The sequence below is a fragment of the Hypomesus nipponensis genome, chromosome 9 (assembly GCF_054491055.1).
Source record: "Hypomesus nipponensis isolate SF chromosome 9, ASM5449105v1, whole genome shotgun sequence".
Lineage (NCBI taxonomy): Eukaryota > Metazoa > Chordata > Actinopteri > Osmeriformes > Osmeridae > Hypomesus > Hypomesus nipponensis.
Window position 1 is genome coordinate 2,969,629 of NC_140369.1, and position 15,044 is coordinate 2,984,672.

Below are 15,044 nucleotides of genomic sequence, written 5' to 3' on the forward strand. Positions count from 1 at the left end.
GTTTGCTGCCATCAACTTTTCGAGGGACAACGTTGACTGGAGTGATTCTGTCTTAGTCCATAAAAGTCGACTCTGTATAAGGGGACAGAAAATTAAAAAAAGAATGGGCAGGCCTACTCTTCAACAAGCTGTAATCAATAGCATTTTGGTCTTTGCTAGCTCACATGTATAATATTAGATCGATCATGTAATTTTTAATGCAAGGCTAAGAATGTGTATTAATTTTAGAATTTTCATATTCAAATTTCCTTTTTTTGCTTGCCAAAACGCCGCAATTTCCCCATGGGATCAATATAGTATACTGCAAGGCCTATTACTAAGTAAACCTCTCCCATGTCAAAGCTTGTGGTAAGAGATAACATTCAACGTCTAAGAGCAATATTTGCAGCAGCAACACACCCGTAGTGCCGTAGGCGTTGTCCATCAGGTGAACTGATACGTTTTAAAATGGTGGACACCTTTATCATTGGACGTGAACTTTGAAAAATTCACTGAAATGTTTAATAATAGGCTCCCTACTGGAGCTGTTGTCACCCTTAATGTAATGGGGAACCAATACGTGTGTGATAAGTCATTTCACACGTAAACCAACTAAGTAGGCTAATCTGTGAATGAACTCAGCCTTCAGAACAGTTCCCTTTTTAATTTATTCGCGTTTTGATTCTTTTTGTCCTTTTACAATGATAAAACACCAAATGTGTCCGTGCCCTTTTAGGAATAAGAAAAAGTTGGAGGTGACGTTTACAGCGCACCGTGTACCCGGGGGGGGGGGGGGGGGGGGTGAATTGACACTGGCGGAGTGTGGAGTGAGAGCGACAAACGGTGAGTAGAAATGGCAAGCAAGTAAACTTAATTTGTCTTTAAAAAAAAAAGAGTCGCCTGCGATAAAATGAACAGAGAAGCGTATCGGTATTACCTTGAAAGAAATGCAGGATATGTGATGGTTTGTTTGACCAGTTTATAAAGGAATGCGTTCCTAGTAAGCGTTTGAAGCACTGAGTGTGTGTCTGTGTGTATGCACTCCCATTTTTTGTCAAGGCCAGACGGAAGGGCAGGCTAATGCTTTAGCAAATTTAGATCGACTGCCAGGTATTTCCGTTTTCTAAATGTACCCTTGTGTTACCAATAGCAAAATAACTGATGTTAGTGTGTGGTCAGAAATGTATGTTGCTGCCTGTTACAATCGTACATGTAAGCGCAAGAATATGTCGGCTTCCTAGCTTGTGAAGTCTTTGGGCTCCGTGTAATTGTTGGGAATTAAGTTCCATGCCATGAAACGATGAAATCATGCAAATGAAATTGTTCTGTGGAGCTTATATCCAAGAAGACCGTTAAACACGTACAAACCTTCATTTACGTTCCAGTATTATTTCATTTTTGGTCATAAAAGGGAATTTCCCTTCACATTTTAGGCTAGGTCGCTAACTAGGTAGCTACTAGCTAACTTGGGTTGCTCACTATAACTTAATGTAGCACTAGCTTACATGCTAGGTAGCCAGCTAATTAAACTGTTTGGGTATCCACTCAGGTTATTTTGCTACCCTTATTAGCTAGCCAACTACTGTCTTAGCTAGCTATACAATACAATGTGTTGAGTGGAATATGCTCTTTATTATGTTAGCTATGTCTTTAGTTTTTTTTCGTTAGGGGGGCTATGGGGGGGGGGGGGGGCGGAGAGAGTTTGGGCGAGGCGAGATTGCTAGCGTGCTAGCAAGGATCAATTAATTAGCCTTGCTAGTCTACATGACCAGAAGTGGCCTGGTTCTGTCTGTAGCTAGCTAGCACTGATGTTATTCCTGAGCACCAAGCTTTCAGTTAGGTAGCTAAGAAGTTAGCATCATATTTATTTATTTTTGGCAGTCATTTCAATCGATTAGCTTAGCTCCGAGTGCTGTTTCGTCGGTCAATGTTGTGGTTGTGGGGATTGGGTCAGTTGCTTCGTGGCTATGTATAGCTATTCAAACCAGGTATAGCCAGATACTTAATCAGGGTAACACTTCAGGTTTCTACTGTACTCATGGAGTGTTGCACGTCATTTTTAGCAGACGCTCTTATCCAGAGCGACTTAAAGTAAGTACAGGGACATTCCCCGAGGCAAGTAGGGTGAAGTGCCTTGCCCACGGACACAACGTCATTTGGCATGGCCAGGAATCGAACCGGCAACATTCAGATTACTAGCCCGATTACTTAACTGCTCAGCCATCTGACTTCCTCTGTGCTAACTTGCTCACCATATGACAGGACAGTCATTTCAAAGAAAGGTTAAACTAGTGTCATGCCAGCAAGTTTTGAATGTTTTTTTTTTAAATGGTTGTAGGTAATGGCTTCCACTTTCCACCCAACTTTCCACCTGTCTGAGGCACATGTTACTAGCCTGGCTCTTCCCTCCTACGTACTTCCGCTCAATTTGGATTTTGCTTCTGTACTAGGTCTGGTAGCTTGACCTGAAGTCGGTTTTCAGAAACACAGTTTTTGTAGGTCCAATCAGCGAACAGAGGGAGTGGCTGAGAACGATGACGTAAATGTTGTGCACTAGTTTGAGTAGTTCAGTAATGGTGGCGGAGAAAGATGCGAGCGAAACTATTCTGCGGTTGTGGCAACAGTGCCGAATATCCATATGTTAAAGCCGGAGCAAGAACATTCCTTGCTGAGTTTTGTTGGTGGCCATGATGTTGTGGCCCACCTCCCCATGGGGTTCGGGAAAAGTTAGATTTTCCAGCTACGGCAGCTAGCTCTGTTAGTGGTGAAGGAGTTGGCTAAGGCGAACTTTTGCGATTGGTTATGGCAAATCAGAGTGGCTCTAGGCAGATCCAATAGTTTAAAACTTTAACAGAGGATCCACCTTCAAGGAAGTTAACGTTTGTCAATGGAGAGATCCCAGACCCTCTGTACAATGAAATGTACGAGGGTCTGGTTAGGACCAGGCTAACATGTTACATCCATGTGTCCAAAATATCTGTTGATGGTGATGAGATGTAGGCAAGCTCAGATATTGTAATCCACTTCCCTTCACAGCAAGCATGCGGTCTGGGGTCTTTTTTTAGGCATACTTTTCCGTCGTACCAGCCCGATTATTGGTAGTCAGGAAAGAGGAAGCGATGACATCTTTCACTGACAATTGGGGATCTTTTCTTCTCTTCTAACTGGTGTCGTTAGCATCTTTCTCAACGAGTTTCAGTATTCGTGTCTATAGGTCATCATACGACCTAACTTACAGTTTTAGTGCTGCAAATTGGCGCTCTTCGGACACCTGAATCAAGATTTGTGTAAAATTGTAGGCTCTGCAATTAAAATAAGTTGATAGCTTTTGAACAAAGTAATCCTGAGCAAGAGTGTTGTCAGTGATATGAACAGATAAAATGAATAGTCTGCGAACCATATAGATATGCAGAAATACAAAATTAGTGCTAATAATTACATCATATTTAAATACTGACTGGCTTGTAGTCTTTATAAATTTGTTAGAATCCTTCACCTGGTTTTCAACTGACATTAGCCTGAAAGACTTCCTGAAAGATATCTGATTGAGTGACACTGTGGGACACTTCACAAGACCAGTGTTAAACCACACATCCTGCTTGGGTAAGCAATTATCAATTTGACGGGCCCCGAATGTTCACTGGTTTCACACCCTTTTCTCAAAACCTAGACCGCAGGCACGCTTGGATGAAGAGAGCGGAAAGCCCCTTGTTTTGTGCGACTCGTAAGTGAAATGGAGAGGATGGCATAAGTACTGCCTGCTTGACAAGGCTGTGGCTTCCTGCTGGCCACACTGGGCTGGGGAGATAGGCAGCCTGTCACTCAAAGCTTTGCTGGGTGATGATGACACTGGACGGAGACCAGAGCATATCATCTGTATTGGCTGCGTGTTAAACCCTATCTACGTAGTCTTGATGGTGAGGTTGACCCCGGTTGTTGGGTCATTTCTCACTCTCGCTCTCTCTCGCTCTCTCTCTCGCTCTCGCTCTTTCTAGCTGTCTCTCCTCCTCTCTCACCCTCTCCCTCCCTCTTTCCCTCTCCTGTCTCTCCTCAGTGCTGCTTAGTTTGTGTCTTGGCCGGGGTCTGGGCTGTGTGGCTTCTTCTGTGATCCTCTCCTGGTGTGGCTTCTTCTGTGGTTCTCTCCTGCTTCTCCCCTGCCTTACATGGAGACATACCTCCGTCCTTAGTGGGTGAGTGATGCCGTGATGTCATAATGGCAGGCCCGTTTGCGATGCGCGTCTCTCTCCTTATTTGTTGGCAGGATTGAGAGTGATGGGGCGGGTGTTTAACGCTAGTTTGTTTTGTCAGGAAAGACACTGTTGTTGTTAAATGGGTGGCGGAGCCAAAGCCGGCGAGTTTCTTAGATCCCCCCCCCCCCCTCAAACAGATGTCCTTACATGGCTGTGTGTGTGTGTGTGTGTGTGTGTGTGAGAAGTGTGTGTGTGTGTAGATCTAATCGCTCGTTTAACTTTTTTCCATTCCTGGCGTGCTCTGTGATGGCTCCTCTCCAGGGGCCTTTCTGGGATGGGAGGGGGTTCAGGTCAGCTGACTCCTCTCCAGGGGCCTTCTGAGATGGGAGGGGGTTCAGGTCAGCTGACTTCTCTCCAGGGGCCTTCTGGGATGGGAGGGGGTTCAGGTCAGCTATAGATCTGGACGTCCACATCAGATAGACACATGCAGGAAAGGTCAGCTTGTGATCTGTGACCATGGGGGACCCGACCCAACCAGGGATGTTCTGCATCGTGTCGGCCCAGCCCGTGACCTGAGGCTTCACTGGATGGAGATAAATCATAGTTCTGGGACATTTTAATATTTGGAGCAGAGCATTATTTCGAGAATAAGTCGTTTTCTTAACCGAGGTAGGGACCTGGGGGTCTTGATATGGGGCTTGGGGTCTGGTGTCAGGCTTGGTATTGACCTTAGACAGACCTCCAGACTGCTCTGTGCATGAGAACCTTTCATCTTAGCTGATATAGCACTGTACCAGTCACGTTGAGTTGCCCCAGACCCCTCCTCCTCTATACCCAGATAGCTTCCCCTCCTCATCCTCCTCTATACCCAGATAGCTTCCCCTCCTCCTCCTCCTCGTCTATACCCAGATAGCTTCCCCTCCTCCTCCTCCTCCTCCTCTATACCCAGATAGCTTCCCCTCCTCCTCCTCTATACCTAGATAGCTTCCCCTCCTCCTCCTCTATACCTAGATAGCTTCCCCTCATCATCCTCTATTCCCAGATAGCTTCCCCTCCTCCTCCTCCTCTATACCCAGATAGCTTCCCCTCCTCCTCCTCCTCATCCTCTATTCCCAGATAGCTTCCTCTCCTCCACCCTAACCCTCCCGATGCACAGACAAGGTTAATTTCAGTGCACAGTTATCGCACCTGTAACCACCTATGTTAGATCACATCATACATCACGAAACACCTTGTTTGTGCTGTTCATCGGTTAGAGTTGTGGCTTGTGGTGGTCAAGCCAATTTCATTTCTTCTAGGGCTTCTCCCAAACCAGATCTCACAGCATCAGACTGGAGCCTCGTGTTCACATTCAGCAGTGTTGCAGAGTGGTTCTGACATGGTGTTCTGTGTGGAGGACGCCAGAGGGATGGTGTCATTGCACAGGCAGCCAAAAACCATGCATCTCCATTGTAACCGCACAGCTGGTTTGTGTTTAGAGAGAGGGGGTCGTGCACCCCTCACCTGCCCCACCCTGGAGCTTCAGGCCTGGGTATTCACTATAGGGCTGCTCCCTGCCTGGGGGAAGGACATGGAGCCTGGCTCGCTACGATCCTGAAGGTTCTCACAGGAGTCCGAAAAAAGCGGAAAAAAACAATGAGCTTATTTTGTCTCTCATTTTACTTCCTTTCTCCTTCTCTCCTGTTAACTCTCTCTCTCCACCTCTCTCTCTCCACCTCTCTCTCTCCACCTCTCCTCCTGTTTCTGGGTGCAGACTGTTGGGTTGTCCGGTGAAGAGACTCCGCCATGCGTGAATACAAGCTCGTAGTGCTCGGCTCGGGAGGCGTGGGCAAGTCAGCCCTGGTGAGTGGCGTTCCTCCACTCCTTCTTCCCCCTCGTCCTCTCCTTCTTCCCCCTCGTCCTCTCCTTCTTCCCCCTCGTCCTCTCCTTCTTCCCCCTCGTCCTCTCCTTCCTTCTCCTCCTTCCTCCTCCTCTCCTTCCTCCTCCTTCTTCCTCCTCCTCTTCTCCTTCCTCCTTCTCTCCTCTCCTTCCTCCTCCTCCTCTCATTCTTCTTCCTCACTTCCTCTCCCTCCTTCATCTTCACCTGTTTCAAGATGTTATTGTCAGGTGCACAGAACAACACAAGCACTAACATTCTTGGGACAATACAGCGCAAGCAACCTGGTATAACATAACAAATGAGTTCTAAGAACATAGATTACATCTATGATAAGATAAAATAGAAATAAAATGATAATAAATAATCTAAATAGTATGCAATATACAATACAATATACTAGACCCCTAATATACATAATGACCTATACTAACCTTAAAGACCTATACTAACCTAAGACAAGTGGGGTAAGTTAGTGCAATAATGAACTGAAAGTGACAATGTGTAAAGTGACCAGTGAGAAATGTTTCAGTGTCCATTCAGAAGGCTGATGACCCCATGGATACACACTACAGTCTTCTATTCAAATGACTAAATGTACTAAGCAAGGGTTATCCTGTCGTCTTGTTCTCTTATCATTATTTATACTTTATTCATTTAGCAGACACTTTTCTCCAAAGCGACATAAATTCATGTAGAACGTACAGCAGAAGACCAAGCATCAGTTCCACAGTGTTTCCATGACGTCACCAGTTACTACATGTAACATGTATTCATTCAGTCTGTTTCAACGTCATGTGACGATCCTCTGAGATGGTCCACCTGGTTATTTACTGAGTCCATGTGCTGTTCTGACCCGGTGGTACCGTTTCTCCCTTCTCTCTCCACCTCTCTCCCTCCCCCCAGACAGTTCAGTTCGTCCAGGGAATCTTTGTGGAAAAATACGACCCCACAATAGAGGACTCGTACAGAAAGGTGGGTGTTCCCTGGTGAGGAGAGCTGGTCTGCCATACTGAGCAAGGGAACACCAGCTGTCTCTCTGTCTCTCTCTCTCTCTCTGTCTCTGTCTCTCTCTCTCTCTCTCTCTCTCTCTCTCTCTCTCTCTCTCTCTCTCTCTCTCTCTCTCTCTCTCTCTGTCTCTCTCTGTCTCTCTCTGTCTCTCTCTGTCTCTCTCTGTCTCTCTCTGTCTCTCTCTGTCTCTGTCTGTCTCTGTCTGTCTCTGTCTGTCTCTGTCTCTCTCTCTCTCTCTCTCTCTCTCTCTCTCTCTCTCTCTGTCTGTGTCTGTCTCTCTCTGTCTGTCTGTCTGTCTGTCTGTGTGTGTGTGGTTCTAACCCCCTGTCATGTGTCTCTCCTGCAGCAAGTGGAGGTAGATGGTCAGCAGTGTATGCTGGAGATCCTGGACACAGCAGGCACAGTAAGTCCCACTGCTCATCTCCTTACACTCTCAGAGACTCCAGCCTGCCGTGTTCTGTCTGAGTGGAGTTTACTGGTGACTCATGTCAAGGCTGGTCGCCAACAGGATTTTACAACCCAGTCACAACATCATGAGAATACAGTCAGATAAGGATTGAGTCAGAATGTAATCTAACAGATTAATCTGACCTTTTCAGCGTTAGCCCTCCTCAGAGCCAGGGCAGAGTTCATGCTGTGTGTGTGTGTTCCTTAGCCCTCCTCAGAGCCAGGGCAGAGTTCATGCTGTGTGTGTGTCCCCCCCTCCAGGAGCAGTTCACAGCTATGCGGGACCTGTACATGAAAAACGGTCAGGGCTTTGCTCTGGTCTACTCCATCACGGCTCAGTCCACCTTCAACGACCTGCAGGACCTCAGAGAGCAGATCCTCCGAGTCAAGGACACAGAGGACGTGAGTAGACCAACTCAGCCGAGCACAGATCACCCTCTCATGATCAGACACCTTCCCTCCTCATCCCTGTCTTCCTTCCTGTCCCTTTCTCACTCTCTCTCTCTCTCTCTCTCTCTCTCTCTCTCTCTCTCTCTCTCTCTCTCTCTCTCTCTCTCTCGCTCCTCTTAGTCTTCTCCCTCTTCCCTCCTCTCCTCCTTCTCCTCCATCATCTCTCCTCTGTCCTGAGTGAACTCATAGTCCCCGGCAGTAAGGACCATGCCCTTTTTTGGTGATCTCTGGAGAGAACGTTAGTGTAACTCCTCCCTCTAGCCTCTCTCTCCCTCCCCCCCCCCCCTCTCAGCTCTTCTTAGTTCTGACCCAGCAGCCTCTCCCTATGTGAGGGCGGGGCTAAGCTGTCTGTCTGACTGCCAATAGGTTCTCTGGACTTTGTTTTCATTGGCCTTTCAGTGTTTGTCACTCTGTTCCCTCACTGGCCAGTCCCAGTGTGTGTGTGTGTGTGTGTGTGTGTGTGTGTGTGTGTGTGTGTGTGTGTGTGTGTGTGTGTGTGTGTGTGTGTGTGTGTGTGTGTGTGTGTGTGTGTGTGTGTGTGTGTGTGTGTGTGTGTGTGTGTGTGTGTGTGTGTGTGTGTGGTTAGTCTGACATTGTGTGTATGTGTGTGAGGGGCATAGTCTGGAAGTGTGTGTTTGTGTGTGTGTGGTTAGTCTGACATTGTGTGTATGTGTGTGAGGGGCATAGTCTGGAAGTGTGTGTTTGTGTGTGCGTGTGTGTGTGGGGGGGGGGTAGTCTGACAGTGTGTGTGTGTGGAGGGGGGGGTGGGGGGGGGGGTAGTAGTCTGACAGTGTGTGTGTGTGTGTGTGGGGGGGGGGTAGTCTGGCAGTGTGTGTGTGTGTGTGTGTGTGTGTGTGTGGTTTGGCGCAGTGAATGTGGTTGATTGGACAGTCAGGGATGATCTGCAGTGAAACCCTCCTCTGTCTCGCCGTCAACAAGCAGCTCTGAGGAGCTCACCATGCAGGGGACGCCCTGCGGGGCACCCTGTGCAAGCACAACAGACAAGGAACACAACTCAGTCCACAGAGCCATGTTGGAAAACTGTGAGAGAAGCAGCAACTTTCCTCATGGCCTGGAAAGTGTTTAGACAGCATCAAAACATGTTTGGATCTAACTGTACTAACTAACCAGTCTGAACTAAAACCAACTTAAAACCACCAGAGAAGACGTGTGTGTGTGTGTGTGTGTGTGTGTGTGTGTGTGTGTGTGTGTGTGTGTGTGTGTGTGTGTGTGTGTGTGTGTGTGTGTGTGTGTGTGTGTGTGTGTGTGTGTGTGTGTGTGTGTGTGTGTGTGTGTGTGTGTGTGTGTGTGTGTGTGTGTGTGTGTGTGTGTGTGTGTGTGTGTGTGTGTGTGTGTGTGTGTGTGTGTGTGTGTGTGTGTGTGTGTGTGTGTGTGTGTGTGGGGGGGGGGGGGGGGGGTTGACCAACTGTCTCCTCCGGTGATGCAGTACCTCCCCACTCACAATATGATGTGACCACCAGGGCCTCTCTCTCCCCCCATCTCTCCCTCCATCTCTCTCTCTCTCTCTCTCTCTCTCCCCCCCCCCCCCCCCCCCCCCGGAAATACCTTCTGTCTGGTTATCAGGGAAAGTGGAACGCAAGAGTTAGATGTTCTATCTAGATTAATCTACTGGATGGGGATGCCGATGGTTTGATGGCGTCGGAATGCCACGCACCATTTACAGAGAGAGAGGGAGAGGGAGAGAGAGAAAGAGGGAGGGAGGGAGGGAAGTGGCTTTCATTACTGCATCCATCCCTCCAACTATACCTCCATGCCTCCGTCCTTGAGGAGGCGTGTGGAGATCAAACCCGCAGCGTGGAGCTCTGTGGAGCTCTGTGGAGCTCGACCAAACATCTCAGCTTCCTGTCGTCTTCACCGCAGCCCCAACCCCCACCCCAGCCAAAAAAAGTGGTTTTCCAACCTCAACAGGACTGACTGGGCAGAAAGAGTCTGTCAGAGTTAGATATGATGTGGCGATGCTGACACACAAACACACACACACACTTTTATCCCTTGTCTACAACACACATGCAACTCCCTCTCCCCCCCCCCTCCCCTCTCTCTCTCCCTCTACTTCCCTCTCCCCCCCCTCCCCTCTCTCTCTCCCTCTACTTCCCTCTCCCCCCCCCCTCCCCTCTCTCTCTCCCTCTACTTCCCTCTCCCCCCCCCCTCCCCTCTCTCTCTCCCTCTACTTCCCTCTCCCCCCCCCTCCCCTCTCTCTCTCCCTCTACTTCCCTCTCCCCCCCCCCTCCCCTCTCTCTCTCCCTCTACTTCCCTCTCCCCCCCTCCCCTCTCTCTCTCCCTCTACTTCACTCTCCCCCCCCCTCCCCTCTCTCTCTCCCTCTACTTCCCTCTCCCCCCCCCCTCCCCTCTCTCTCTCCCTCTACTTCCCTCTCCCCCCCCCTCCCCTCTCTCTCTCCCTCTACTTCCCTCTCCCCCCCCCCTCCCCTCTCTCTCTCCCTCTACTTCCCTCTCCCCCCCCTCCCCTCTCTCTCTCCCTCTACTTCCCTCTCCCCCCCCTCCCCTCTCTCTCTCCCTCTACTTCCCTCTCCCCCCCCCTCCCCTCTCTCTCTCCCTCTACTTCCCTCTCCCCCCCCCTCCCCTCTCTCTCTCCCTCTACTTCCCTCTCCCCCCCCCCCTCCCCTCTCTCTCTCCCTCTACTTCCCTCTCCCCCCCTCCCCTCTCTCTCTCCCTCTACTTCCCTCTCCCCCCCCCTCCCCTCTCTCTCTCCCTCTACTTCCCTCTCCCCTCCCCTCTCTCTCTCCCTCTACTTCCCTCTCCCCCCTCCCCTCTCTCTCTCCCTCTACTTCCCTCTCCCCCCCCCTCCCCTCTCTCTCTCCCTCTACTTCCCTCTCCCCCCCCCCTCTCCCTCTCTCTCTCTCTCTCTCTCTCTCTCTCTCTCTCGTCTAAAACACACTCGCTGGCTGTGCCTGCTGCCTGCCCTCCAGTCAGGGTGAGCGGATCATTCCAGTGGGCAGCTGGAGCATGACTCTCCATCTCTCCCCACCCTTCTCTTTCTCTCCACTTATTTCGCTTCCCTTCTCTCTCTCTCTCTCTTTCTCTTTCTCCAACCATCTGGGGGGTCAGATGGCTGAGCGGTTAGGGAATCGGGCTATTAATTAGAATGTTGCCGGTTCAATTCCTAGCCCTGAATGAGGTTGTGTCCTTGGGCAAGGCACTTCACCCTACTTGCCCCTGTACTTACTGTAAGTCGCTCTGGATAAGAGCATCTGCTAAATGACTAAATGTCTCCACCCCCGCCAGGTGCCGATGATCCTGGTGGGGAACAAGTGCGACCTGGAGGAGGAGCGCGTGGTGGGGATGGAGCAGGGCCAGAACCTGGCCCGCCAGTGGAACCACTGTGCCTTTCTAGAGTCCTCGGCTAAGTCCAAGATCAACGTGCTCGACGTGAGTACCGAAGAGTTACTCCTCCTCACTCCCCTCTCTCCTCACCCCTCTCTCCTCATCCCTCTCTCATCATCCCTCTCTCCTCTCTCCCTCCCTCTCTCCTCACCCCTCTCTCCTCATCCCTCTCTCATCATCCCTCTCTCCTCTCTCCCTCCCTCTCTCCTCACCCCTCTCTCCTCATCCCTCTCTCATCATCCCTCTCTTCTCTCTCCCTCCCTCTCTCCTCACCCCTCTCTCCTCATCCCTCTCTCATCATCCCTCTCTCCTCTCTCCCTCCCTCTCTCCTCACCCCTCTCTCCTCATCCCTCTCTCATCATCCCTCTCTCCTCTCTCCCTCCCTCTCTCCTCACCCCTCTCTCCTCATCCCTCTCTCATCATCCCTCTCTCCTCTCTCCCTCCCTCTCTCCTCACCCTTCCCTCTCTCCTCCCACGAGTCTCTGAATACTCTAAATGGCAGGTCTGTGTGAGTCAGTACTCGTCAGATTGTGGAGGGCGCCCCCCACTGGAGGATGAGGGATGTGAATCCTCAATGTTTTACTGCTGTCACACTTTAGAGAGTCAATCTTGCGTCAGTTTTGAGTGTCTGTTACAGTTGTGCTGGCCAGGTCAGCTCATCCATCTCCTGTCACTGCATTGTAGATCTTCTACGACCTGGTCAGACAGATCAATAGGAAAACGCCTGTGGAAAAGAAAAAGGCTAAAAAGAAATCGAATTGTGTCGTCCTCTAAGTCCCCCCACCCTCCCCGACCCCCCCCTCCCTGCCGCAGCAGCTCTGAGCCAGGTGAGTGAGTGAGTGTGTGTGTGTGTGGGGAGGGGGGCGGTGATTTGTGTGTGTGTGGGAGGGTGAGTGGTTTGTGTGTGTGTGTGTGTGTGTTTGCACTGGCAAGCCACAAGAGAGCAGTATACATCTAATCATAGTTCAGCAGGAATGGAGCTGAACTCATTTGGTTTCCCTGTTATCTCTCTCTCACTCTCTCTCAGAATGCTGTAATGAAGAACTGTTGCTCTGATTGGACCGTGCCAGCATTCCGATGTCCCCGTCCCCCCCTCCCCCAGCAGCAACCATTAACAGTGAAATGGAATGATCTGATTGGTTACCATCAAGATCAGCATGTCCAGTGAGAAGACTCGTATCTTCCTTCTCTTTGGACTTCAAGTTAACCCCCTCCCTCCGGGGGACAGTCTCCCCCTCCCCCTCTTCCCCCTCCCCCCCTTCACCAAGAACTCTCAGTCCCATCATCTGTCAGAGTGCTCCTTTTTGAAAGTGATCAAAAAACACAACAGAAACAATTTAAGAAAGGATCTTTAAAAAAAAAAAAAAAAAAAAAACAAGGTTTAAAAAAACAAAACCACAGTATTTTCCATCTTCGCATCTAGCGTATATGAAGACGAGAGGCTACTTTAGTTATATGATTCTACATGTCTCCAACCAAGCATGGCCACAGCTGTTATTGAACGTAAATGTTTCAAGTGAAATCGTGTGGAAGTAAGCGCTGTTTTTAAAGGCCCTTCACCAGTGGAACCACCAGTCGTGTCTGTGGCGCTAGATCAAGGTCCTCGTGTATTTTTTGTTTTCCCAATGTTCATGGACCTTACTCTCCTGTAAGTTTCTCAAATGTGACTTAATTTTATAATCAGTCACTGGGATTTCATAGTGCCCACAATATATTCTAATGCCATTTTTTTGCATAACAGTGCTTCAGAAAAAATGGGTCTTTTATAGAACGAATATGGGGAAAATAAGGATTGATTTCTATGTCTCTTGAAGCTGAAATATATTATACTAAACCAACTCTAATATTGCTTCTTGTGTTTTTCTGTCAAATGATGTTCCAGCTTTTATGGATTATTAAATTTTAGTACATTTTCATTATTTTGGTCATTTGTGTTTTGTGTATTTAACTTCTCGCGCACATGCGGCGTGATGGTGAACCCTGAACCTTCCCGGTCCCCCGGTTGGAATCCAGTAGCAGTTAGTTACGTTCATACTGCTTCCGGTTTCTACACGCTTTAAATGTTTTTCTTGTCTCCTGAAACTCATGAAGAAGAAGCAAACGCCATTGGATAAAAGTAACATTACAAGTGAAACTAACTTCTAAAAAAAGGTGAAATAAGTAAAATAATAAGTATTAAAAATTACAGAAGGTTGAGACAGAACATAGCTCACATCATAGTGGGATGTTATATAGTATTTTTACACCCGACGGCTGCATTATAAGAAACGGGGTAAAAACGCCGCTTGATTTTAATTTCCTGTCATCCCGAGTCAATCGATCAATGTAGTTGTTTTTGTTTTGAACTTCTCAGTGATAGTTTTATTGTCGAAGTGACACGGTTGTAAAGATTAGCCTATTAAGCTACTTAAATGTTATATAAGATTCGCTTAAACTGGAGACGAGTTCTCTATGATGTGTCAAGTTCAGGGAGCGTCCACCAGGGGACAGTATGATTTAGTTTAATAGAACTAAATTGGAGACGGGCTTTCTCGACACCATTACACTTGGATACCCCAAAGAAAATTATATAATGTGGATAACATTTACATGCTCTCATTCCACGAGACAAACGGTTCTCAAAAGTCTGGTTTCCATCACAACTGTTCAATGGATCCTCGTACGCTGTCAGTGACGCGGCCAAAAGTCTATAGCAAGCCCGATCAAACAGACTCGATTACAACGCTGTTCCCCTTTAATGGAGAAGCTCCATATTTTTGGTGATGTTGGTCTGGGTTTTTGACGCTAGCGCTAGTTTCTGAGTTCATAGTGCACGGCACGCAACTTATAAATATTCTTCCTACTTCCAATAAATTAATCTTTTTTTTTTGTGTGTGTGTGTGTGTGTTTATAAAACTGGCTGCTGAAATATAAAAAGGCTAGCCAAAATTCTCTCTTTCACACCAAGGGATGAATTCAAAGTGTTTACTAAGATTCCGAAAGGTGCTGAACGCGTTACCTACTCTGCATCCTAATTTCCCCCTCATCATAGCGCCTACGTCTTTCAGACTTTGTTTGGAGTGTGTTTGTGTGTGAGAGATAGGAGGAGGCTAATTTGTCAGGCCAGTCTCTGTGATGTATGATTCACAGCAAGCTTATTTGGGGGATTTATATATCATCCTGACACCAGCCTTGATCAGTCTTTAATCGTTTTAAGCGTGAGGAGCAGGTAAAACCACATCTGCTGTTTTGAACCGTTCACATCCAACGCTAACGCTCTCTCGGGATGTAAAAATAGCTTTAGGGCTAGCTTAATCTCCACCCTCTGCGCCATCTTCAGCAAGCACAATCAGGCTACTGTTGAAGAATAGTTTAACAATTTATTACGCCTTTAATCATACACAGATCTATTAGCACATCGTTCTACAACATATTAATCCTCATGTGTGGTCTAACTAAATGCTAGGCTTCAACTTCCTTGTTATTTTACTATTTATTTATCTTTACTGTAGGAATTTATTCATCTTTGAGGTCTAACAACTCGTGGAGGTCCGTTCTGTCCAGCAGTAGAGACCGGTGACTGTACAGGAGCTAGCAGAATCTGTACCCTGTACCAGTGCTGGCTCATCGGGAGAAACAAACCAACAGATGTGTGTGGAATGGATGGAGGTGGAAGTGTGTGGAATGCTTGTGGGGTAGGTGTATAGTGTGTGAGGAGGGGATCATGAACATGGCTGTCAGTTGGAACT

General features: G+C 48.2%; 1 protein-coding gene across 4 annotated transcripts; it reads left to right on the forward strand.

Annotated features, from left to right (window-relative positions):
• The first annotated feature begins 767 nt into the window (after positions 1 to 767).
• Positions 768 to 13,232, forward strand: LOC146272342 (ras-related protein Rap-1A-like). Of its 4 annotated transcripts, none has more exons than XM_084704725.1 (8): positions 768 to 822; positions 5,923 to 6,011; positions 6,952 to 7,020; positions 7,403 to 7,459; positions 7,765 to 7,905; positions 11,218 to 11,361; positions 12,001 to 12,143; positions 12,344 to 13,232. In XM_084704725.1, exons 2-7 carry the CDS (start codon positions 5,955 to 5,957, stop codon positions 12,088 to 12,090), a joined length of 558 nt encoding a protein of 185 aa, XP_084560851.1. In that variant the 5' UTR covers positions 768 to 822; positions 5,923 to 5,954; the 3' UTR covers positions 12,091 to 12,143; positions 12,344 to 13,232. The 4 variants fall into 4 exon arrangements, with proteins under 4 accessions (XP_084560851.1, XP_084560852.1, XP_084560854.1 ...); XM_084704726.1 differs by lacking the exon at positions 768 to 822 and adding an exon at positions 903 to 1,089; XM_084704728.1 differs by lacking the exon at positions 768 to 822 and adding an exon at positions 3,472 to 3,703.
• The last annotated feature ends 1,812 nt before the right edge of the window (positions 13,233 to 15,044 follow it).